Source organism: Chionomys nivalis, chromosome 24 (genome assembly GCF_950005125.1).
Source record: "Chionomys nivalis chromosome 24, mChiNiv1.1, whole genome shotgun sequence".
Taxonomy (NCBI): Eukaryota; Metazoa; Chordata; class Mammalia; order Rodentia; family Cricetidae; genus Chionomys; species Chionomys nivalis.
The window spans coordinates 19735196-19745767 of record NC_080109.1 but is presented as its reverse complement, the minus strand read 5'-3'; the positions used below and the strand labels follow the sequence as shown (position 1 = coordinate 19745767).

The window sequence follows — 10572 nt, the reverse complement described above, 5'->3', positions numbered from 1 at the left end:
ACAGGGAGGTGGGCTTGTCCCATCAGCTGAACAAGGAATGGGCTTATTAAAGATGATAAACAAGAAGGCGGGGTTATCACACACAGCATAACTAAGAGGTAGTTTGGCTAATCTCAGTGGGAGCAGGCTCTACGGGGAAGCAGTCTCCGGCCATGAACAGCTGAGAGGAGCAAGGTATGGTGGACGTTTCCTGCGTACACTATCATCATCCACACACAGACCATAGGAGGGCTTTGCCATCCCCTTGAGCCTGACCCGGGGAGGCTTTGCCATTTCCATGGGGCTGGGGTATGTTCTTGGCATTGCCACTCCCATGTCGATAACACACATCCACTCGGGGCTTCACCCTCTGCACTGATCCTTCACCACTAAAATTCAGCGATTTAAATTCAAGTTCAAGCAAAGAGCATAAGCTGTCAGTTCGACAGCCATGTAGTTAGCAATATTTATAAGGATTAAAAAACATGATTTACATTAAAATTAGACAATCCATCTTGTCAAGAGTTGCTTGGGTTTAGAATGGCAACAATCTAAGTGAAAACCCAGTTTATTTTTTCAGGACAGGGTTTTTCTGTGTATCCCTGGCTGTCCTGGAAGTCACTCTATAGACCAGGCTGGCTTTGAACTCAGAGATCTGTCTGCCTCTGCTTCCCAAGTTCTGGGATTGAAGGTGGTTGCCACTACACCCGTCTAAAAACCAATTTTAGAGGGTATTAATTAGTGTAAGAATTTGTATTCCTGTCGTTCCTTTGTACTTGAAGTCTATTTAAGAAAATAAAACTGGCCTATAGGCCCTGTATGGCCTGCAGACTGGATGGATTTCTGTCAAGAAGATTCAGATGGAGTTATCTGGCATATCATATCAGTTATCTGATGAATATACAATCAGTACTCAGGAGACTAAGGCAGGAAAAAGAGTGTGAAGGTCGCTTAGGTAACACAGTGAGATCCTGTGTCAGAAAATCAAACAAACCAGTCAACAAATATAAATATCATTAAATACACATCTAGTGTATAAAGTGAATCACTGTCTTCATGATATCTTGTAAAGAAGAAGAATAACAGGTTTATTCAGCTTGTCTAATATATATATTTAATGTACACACAGTCTCTGACCCTGCTTTTCCAATACCATTCTGCAAGTCATCCAAACTCACAACAGAAATTAAGAAAAAATACTCATAATGCTACTACCAGAGTTAGCACATTGCTCAGGTTCTTAGAGTATATTGAGTATAATGCAAAATATAAAATAACGAGAACCTTAGTCTCCACTGTTAGATAATGGTAAAAATTTATTGAATATTTTTAAAAGCCTGGTACTGGAATCTAGAGAGATGGCTCAGTGGTTAAGAGTACTGGCTGTTCTTCCAGAGGACCCAGGTTCAGTTTCCAGCATCCCCATGATAGCTAACAAATGTCTGAACTCTAGTTCCAGGGGATCTGGCATCCTCACACAGACATACATGCAGGCAAAACACAGCAATGCACATAAAACAAAAATAAATGATTTTTTAAAAAGTTTCAAAAAAACAGTGGGTTTATATTTATATCTATATGTGCATAGATATTTAATAGGTTAATGATTTTATTCAACTTTTAGGTAATTTTTTTGGTCTTGATTTATTTTGACTTAGCTTTTCTTTTTTTTTTTTTTCTGAGACAGGGTTTCTCAGTGTAGACCCGCCTGTCCTGTAACTTACTCTGTAGGTCAGGCTAGCCTTAAACTCAGGGATCTGCCAGCTTCTGTCTCCCAAGTGCTGGAATTAAAGGTGTGCACTACTACCACCTGGCTAAAATAAATCTTAAAAAAAAAAGCCTGGCACCATGCTAAATATTATATATACATAGTTCCATTTAGTCCACACACAGAAATATGGTTGTTGATCCTAAACTTTATTTGCTATTTTTTGTGTGTGGGTGTACATGTATGGACTTGTGTGTATATGTATGCATGCATACATGCTGATGTCAAGTGTCTTTCCTTAGTTGCTCTTCACCCTTATTTTTTGAGGCAGGTCTCTCATTGAAAGTGAAGCTTACCGGTTTAGCTGGGCTGGTTGGACAACAACCTTTAGGGAGAGACCTGCCTTTGCCTCCCCCAGCCAAAGGCTAGGGTGACAACCATATGATGCAATGCCCAACTTTTCATGTGGGTGCTGGGGATTCAGTCTTGGGTAGTCCTGCTTACACGGGAGGCACTTTACCCAACTGAGCAACCTCCCCAATCTCCCAATGTAGTACTGTGATCTGATGCACTCTTCTGTGCTCCACAATGTTCACACACCCTGCACAGATAAACACGCAAGTGAAACATCTAGACACATAAGATAATAAAATGTTAAGACAGTATTAAAGTAAAACATGAAAGGGGTTGGGGAGATAGCTCAGTTACAAACTTCTAGATCCTGTTATGTAGACCAAGCTGGTGTGGAACTCACTGAAATCCAACTCCCAGGCATTAGAATTACAGGCATGTAAAGCCCAGTTGCTTTCATCTTGTGATTGAGCTAAGAGTAATGGCCCAAGAGGTAGAAGAAAGGTTGCTTGGAGGGACACATGCTAATGGCTCAAAATTGGTGGGGTCAGTCTAGTTTATCTCCCGTCCAATGGGGACAAGCAAGCCTCATAGAGCTGTTGCAAAACTTGGTAGGCAGGCTAACGTTAGTCCAGCAACACGCACTGCTAACTCACGGTTTTATGGGTTTGTGGGTTTGTTAATATGACAATTTCTTTAACTGAGTTCTCAGAGTAATTAAAAATTATGTTTATACATTGGAGAGGACTCAGTGGGTAAAAACGATTTGTCAACAAGCCTGATGACCCAAGTTCTATTCCCAGTCCCCACAGGATGGGAGGAGAGAAACACACACACACACACACACACACACACACACACACACAATAAATATTATAAAAAAAACTGTTCTGGGGCTGAAGAGATAGTTCGACTGTTAAGAGCACTGACTGCTATTCTAGAGGACCTGGGTTTGAGCCTTAGCACCCAATGGAAGCTCACAACCCTTTCTAAGTCTAGTTCCATGGGATCCAATACCCTCTTCTGGCCTCTGGGGGCACTGAACACTCATGGGGCACAGACATACATGTAGGCAAAATACCTATACACACAAAATTAAAAAAAGAACCAATCATACCACTCTTATATTCTTTCTTTCTTCTTTATTCATTCATTCACATTTACTTAATTTTTTGTTTTTCAAGACTGGGTTTCTCAGTAGCTTTGGAGTCTGTCCTGGAACTTGCTCTGTAGACCAGGCTGGCATTGAACTCACAGAAATTTGCCTGACTCTGCCCCCCAAGTGCTGGGATTAAAGGTGTGCACTACCACCGCCTAGCTATTCATTATTTATAAATGTAAATGATGACGTTGCTTTGGGAACGTGGGAAATTAGTTCCTTTTGTTTTTTTTTTTGAGAGAGGGTTTCTCTGTAGCTTTGGAGTCTGTCCTGGAACTAGCTCTTGTAGCCCAGGCTGGCCTCGAACTCACAGAGATCTGCCTGCCTCTGTCTCCCAAATGCTGAGATTAAAGGTATGCGCCACCACTGCCCAGCCCTAGTTCCTGATAAAATGCATGATAGGACCACAGAAATTTGTATATCAGTAACTCAAATGTAAGCAATATGGTATCATTGCTATTTGCCATCTTCATATACAAACAAGAATATATAAGCTACTTGTAATAATATACACAATCTTGTAAAACATCCTATTTATCTTTTTCTATGGTTATAATCGTACGGTGCTTTTAGAAGTAAAAGATACTGAACTGTCTAGAAATAGTTCTAACTAACAGTGAATCTTATTTTCAAATTTTATCAAGGAAAAAGAAAATAAAGCAGACAAAAAAATACCCAAGCCAGGAGAGTTGAGTCCCATGTACATGGAATACATGAACAGTATTCCAGGAGAATCATATATATACAGAAGACATGAACATTTTTTAGGAGAATCATATATACACAGAAGACATGAACAGTATTCCAGGAGAATCACATATACACTGAAAACATGAACATTTTTCAGGAGAATCACGTATACACAGAAGACATGTACAATATTCCAAGAGAATCACGTGTACACAGAAGACATGAACAGTATTCCAGGAGAATCACGTATACACAGAAGACATGAACAGTATTCCAGGAGAATCACGTATACACAGAAGACATGAACAGTATTCCAGGAGAATCACGTATACACAGAAGACATGAACAGTATTCCAAGAGAATCACGTATACACAGAAGACATGAACAATATTCCAGGAGAATCACATATACACAGAAGACATGAACAGTATAGATTCGTTTTAGTTAAGTTCATTCTACTTATACACTTAAAATACAAAATACTTTTCAATTTGTGAAGAAGCTGACTGCATTTAGCACCAGAAAGGAACTGTACTTTAGCTTTCAATCAAGAATTCAACATCCTGAACCAGAAAAGAAAGTCCATGAAATCCAGATGTACTACAGCCATCCCTGGGTCGCCACCTGCACCTCGGAGCTACTTGATGCTGCGGACTACTCTCCTGCAGTGGCTTGTCTTCATTTCCTCCAACGCTTGCTCCAGCTGCTGAACCAAATGAAGCAGGGTAGCTGGGTCTGTCTGCAGAAGATGGGTGCTGTGGTCGCCATTCTGATCAAGGTGCAGCTTTAGAGTCACTGCTGGTTTAATTTGTTGCCGGAGACTTCTGCTTGCAAGCTTGGAGACACAGAAAGAGCAGTTATTCTTTAGTAAGTATGCTGCACAGGTAACTTCTAAATTACACTGTACCAGGTTAAAAATAAAATTTGAGATGAATCACAAACTAAAATGAAAAGTAAACTTTAAAACTTTTGCAAAGAAAAAAAAACTGGTACTGTAAATGAAACCTCATGGTATAAAAAAACTTCCTTAAACAGGATAAAAAGCGCATGCCTTTAATCCCATCACTTGGGAGGCAGAGGCAGGTGGATCTTTGTGAGTTCAAAGCCAGCCTGGTCTACAGAGTGAGAATTTCAGGACAGTCAGGGCTGTACAGAAAAACCCTGCCCCTAGAAACAAAACAAATAAATGAATAAATAAATACACTTCAATTAAAAAAGGTAATATAATACAGTAAGGAGATAGTAAGTAAGAAATAGCATACCATATAGAAAGGAGAAAAAGATTATAAAGGCTTACATTCTTTTTTTTATTTACTTATTATGTATATAATATTCTGTCTGCGTGTATGCCTGCAGGCCAGAAGAGGGCACCAGACCTTATTACAGATGGTTGTGAGCCACCATGTGGTTGCTGGAATTGAACTCAGGACCTTTGGAAGAGCAGGCAATGCTCTTAACTACTGAGCCATCTCTCCAGCCCAAGGCTTACATTCTTTACACTTCTAAATTCCCATTTTTCTGATTCACCTAATGATGCCAAATTAGTTTTCTTAAACAACTGCTTCAATTTTACATGTTTATCCAAGATCTACATGGGATTCCCAGTGTCTGCTATGTTATATCTAAACTCTCACCAGATTTCTGTAACCCATTTTACTATCTTACAGCCTACAGATGAGTGTTGTCTCAACCCCTGCACGCGAACACAGCTACAATGGGTTAGAAGGAAAGTCTGTGTCCTATCTTAGGATGCTGGGTACCTTTGGGAAGGAGGAGAGGAACATTGTTAGGAGGTAAGAAAGATGTTTGTGGGGTGCTGGTCATGGTCACGTCCACGTTACGCATATGTGACTATGTAGTAACTCACTGACCACAGAGATCTGGACACTTTCCTTTGTGGGTTTCATGTTCTGGAGAAATGATTTAAGAAAAAAAGGCATTGCCAAAACCAAAACCAAAACCCTACAAACAACTGTTTTTTAAATCATCTTTTCTTAAAATGATTTCTTTAAAACTTTACAAATTGGGGCCTCTGGGATGGTTCAAGTGGCCTGGGGCACTTTCTGCTATGCCTGATAATCTGAATTCAATCCCTCAGGACAACAAAAGTTGTCCTCTAACCTCTACACAAGTGCCATGCACATACACCAAATAAATATATATAATAAAAACAAATTAAAAACCTTTGCAAATTTTTTTTTTTTTTTTGGTTTTGAGACAGGGTTTCTCTGTGGTTTTGGAGCCTGTCCTGGAACTAGCTCTTGTAGACCAGGCTGGTCTTGAACTCACAGAGATCCGCCTGCCTCTGCCTCCCAAGTGCTGGGATTAAAGGCGTGCGCCACCACCGCCCGGCAACCTTTGCAAATTAAACTTAGTAAATTATATTAGAAGTAAAAGGAAATGAGCTATCTGTGAAATGACCCAAAAATGACCATTAAAATATAAACTTTTTTTTCAAACCAGAGTTTGGTTAAGTAGGTAAAAAAGAGAGCATATAAATAATTCTTTTTTGTTTTTTGTTTTTTTTTTTTTTCGAGACAGGGTTTCTCTGTGGTTTTGGAGTCTGTCCTGGAACTAGCTCTTGTAGACCAGGCTGGTCTCGAACTCACAGAGATCCGCCTGACTCTGCCTCCCAAGTGCTGGGATTAAAGGCGTGCGCCCCCACTGCCTGGCTATAAATAATTCTTTAGTCTATGCCAGTTTTTTTTTTGTTTTTTTTTTAAAGCCTTACTTGTACGTCTAGTCGCCATTCAAGACTATGGTAACTGGGAAGACGAGGTGCCAACTCATTCAGAATAGTTCTGATCTCCTTTCTGTTGTCCAGGTAAAGCTGAAGCAATAATCTATTCAGTTCTTCAGAGAATCCCAGGACAAAAACAGAGTCTTGGAAATCCAGTTCAGAAATCTAAAGATAAAATTGAGTTCAAAAGAACACTGGGATTTACCTTTGTCTAGTAAATGTTAGGCATTTCTAAATACAAATATTCTGTCTACAACATTCCTTACAGTTAAAGACAATCACTGCCCACTATTCCAAAATCCAACTTACTAACATACAAAATAACCTCATTAAAATACAAAAGGAGGCAGCCTCCCTGGTTCAAATCCAGCTGCTTTCCCCAGACCTGGGGTCCCAGGGCTGCAGTGTGCCCAGATGGAATGTTACCCCCTTAAATACCATTTTTCTTCCAGGGCCACTCTGGTTTTCAAACATGGTGGTTCTGGGCTGGAACTGTCCCTTAGACAAGAGTAGATCTGGAGCTAGAGTCTGAAGAACTGGGGCTCAAGTTCAAATGAGCCTTCTTTTCCTCTGCTCTTTCTCTTGACTGAAGGCAAACTATTATTTGTGAGACACAGACTCTGGCAGATCGGAACGATCCTGACCTCAAGAAAAAGCATCTCTGGCCTTCTGGACGCCTGCTGTGTTGTTGTCCCACAGCTTTCTGCCCCCCGTTTCTTACTGGTTTCTTGACTTGTTCTTGTGGACTTTTCCTCAGGGATACACTGGCCTGCAGGTCCTAATTCCCCCCCTACCACAGGAGAATTGGCTCACTTGCTGTCTGGTGATGCTCAAGTTCAAATGAGTCTTCTTTTTCCTCTGCTCTTTCTCTTGACTGAAGGCAAACTATTATTTGTGCATTGGTGGGCGGGCCATGCTTCAGTAACTGTGATCTGATCACCCTGGGCCTGGTCATGTTCTACTGCCAGACCTATCCCTGGGGGGCTTGAACACAGAACGGGGAGGTGGACACTCACGCCACAGACCCACACATTTCTGCCTGAATGGGCCTGCAGACTTAGGTGCCAGACTTAAGGCTCCTCCGGTTATCCAGCTCCCTCTCCACTGGTACTTAAACTGATGTGGATGGGAACTGAGGGATGAGGGTGGGGGTGGAGGGATGAAAGGGACAATCATTGTGCTTCGTTCGGACTGATGTGAAGGATGGTTGGTGCTTTTCCTGCATTGCCTCTTCTCTTACTGTTTCTTTAATAAATGGGATGAGAGGGCAAAAAAAATATAATTAAGACAGCCAATTTTATTGACTATTTTTCTATCAAGCCAAATAATGACTGCTGATACATAAAGAAATGCAGTATTTCATTCTCCTCTCTCCTAGGATACACATATGGTGGCATATGATACAGAATTTTACAATTTATACTAGCAAGAGGCATTCTTATTAGATAATGCTCTTAACACTACCGTTTAGGTATACTGCAGAAATTTGATTATGAGTTACTAATTTATACCAGGTGCCTGTGTGAAAGGATCTGGGTAATACAATACCATTCTCAGAAGCCTTACCATGAGCTTGGAGCTCTCAGTAAGAAGATATGTCAATCCTTCCACACCATGCTGGATAGTGTCACTACTCACATTGAGTTTCCCTAAGGAAAAAAAAGAGAAAAAAATGAAAAGATTATCCTTTTGTTTAAAAACAAACAAGCAAAAAACACGTTCAATTACCCTAAGTTTTCAAACAGTTTAATGAAAAGTGAGTTAAACGGAGATTCCTGTCCCTTCTCAACCCACCCCACTAACAGATGCCTTCGGTCTTTCTCTCCAACCACCCATAAGGAAATACAGACCTGTGAACAGGGACACACAGCCCCTTCAAGCCAGGCAGAAGAGGAACTCAACAGGGATGTTCTTTTTTTTTTTTTTTTTTTTTGGTTTTTCGAGACAGGGTTTCTCTGTGGTTTTGGAGCCTGTCCTGGAACTAGCTCTTGTAGACCAGGCTGGTCTCGAACTCACAGAGATCCGCCTGCCTCTGCCTCCCAAGTGCTGGGATTAAAGGCGTGCGCCACCACCGCCCGGCTAGAGAACAGGGATGTTCTTAACCACACCACCACCCCCTCCGTCTTCCATGACAGCGGCTTGAGGGCAGCAGTAAATGCTAACTGAACCTTTGAATGAAGTGCTCAGCTAATCTGACAGTTCCACTTCATGAGCGTGCAGTCTTTACTAAGCAGATGGCATTGTATTTATTTAAAATACGAAGGCACTTATTTATTATTTATTGTGAGCTTTAAAATCTCAATTACTTGCAGAGGTTGCGCCCTGGTTAACGGCTATGCAATGGGTACAAGACCCTAGGTCTTGCTAAGGTCCCTGCCGGACTGAGCAAAAGAGATTGGATAGCACTTTCCAGTTCAACAGACAGAGCCGGTCTCCTCCCTTTCTTACTGGCGGCGCCTTCGTATATCTTCGGGTTAGATCCCCGTCGGAGGAACTCCACCGCGATTCTCCCGAACTCTGCGACCACTGCAACGGAAGTCAGGAGGCCGTAAGTGTCGGGCTGGACCCGGGGCTGTCCCCGCCGCATGCATCCCGCACTCCCTTACCTGCGTTATCCACTTGCGGTAGGAAGGCCAGGTGCTCCTTATGCTCCTCGGACAAATCGAGCAGCATTTTAGCAGAGCAGGCCTCCTCCTGCCTCCGACATTCAGCGCCGGCCCCGCCCTCGCCACTTCCTGCATCTGTGCAGGGAAAAAAAAAGCCCCGGCGGCGCTGTACTGCCCATGCTTTGGGTTCCGGGGTCTGGTGGTCTGACCGGCACTAAATCTCAGGGCTCACAGGGCTGGGGCGCGGCTGAGTAATAAGGTCCAAATCTTCCATTCATAAATCATCCTGCAAAAGTATAACATGTGGGACTGGAGAGATGGTTCAGCGATTAAGAACCCCTGAGAACCCAGGTTCAGTTCCGTACTCAAATGGTATCTCACAACCATGACTAGTTCTAGTTGTAGGGAATACAACGCCCTCTTGTGAACTCCATGAGCATCAGGCACGTACTTACTGTACGTAGGTACATGCAAGCATATATACTTATGCACACAAAGTAAAATTTTTAAAAAACTATAATATGTGCTTACTAGGTGCACTGCTCAAGGCTCTATGTGGGGCAGAGGTTAATAATATCAATAACCAACATTTGTTAATCAGTGTCAGACTTCATAAGAAACTCATTATGTAGGTCCATTACCACTTTCATTAAATATAAGGACACAATGAGTGGAGCAACAGAAACTTTGTCTGCACACAACTTTTGTATGTAGTTTATCTCATGTTGTAGTTTCAATAATCGTGGCCTCCTTTTTAAAAAGGAAGAAACCAAAGTGGAAGATTTTATGCCAAAACTTAAAGGAGATTGTTAGAGGCCTCACCTGTCTTCTCCGAGCCACATCTTTCTGCATGCACACCAGGCTTCATGTTTAAAATTTGTAACATTTAGCATATATATGCTAATATATTATGATGTATATATGATAATTATTATTACATGTGTGTATGATGTATGTGAGCCCGAATGTGTGAAGATCAGAGGCCAATCTTCAGCAATAGTATCTCCTCCTCCACTGTGGTATCACAGAATGGAACTCAGGTCATCAAGCTTGTCATCTCCCCGGCAATTTTGATTGTTTGGCATGTTTGGGGTGCTGGAGATCAAACCCAGGGTTTTTTCATGGTAAATGTGTACTCTACCACTAATTATGTCTTCAGCACTGTACAAAGTTTTATGTATGAATCTAAATTATGATGATGATAATAATGATGACAATAACAGATGTTTGCACAATTCAGAACTCTTTTTTTTTTGTTGTTGTTGTTTTTTTTTGTTTTTTGAGATAGGCTTTTTCTGTGTAACAGCCCTAGCTATCCTGGAACTAACTCTTGTAGAG

The 10572-nt window shown here is 41.5% G+C and overlaps 1 protein-coding gene across 1 annotated transcript; it reads right to left on the bottom strand.

Annotated features, from left to right (window-relative positions):
- Positions 1-1256: 1256 nt before the first annotated feature.
- On the bottom strand, positions 1257-9360 carry Commd2 (COMM domain containing 2). Its single transcript, XM_057757381.1, has 5 exons — positions 9235-9360; positions 9077-9154; positions 8195-8277; positions 6620-6793; positions 1257-4723 (listed from the first exon to the last, which is right to left on the bottom strand). The coding sequence occupies exons 1-5, from the start codon at positions 9299-9301 to the stop codon at positions 4526-4528; spliced, it is 600 nt and encodes a 199-aa protein (XP_057613364.1). The 5' UTR covers positions 9302-9360; the 3' UTR covers positions 1257-4525.
- Positions 9361-10572: the final 1212 nt, after the last annotated feature.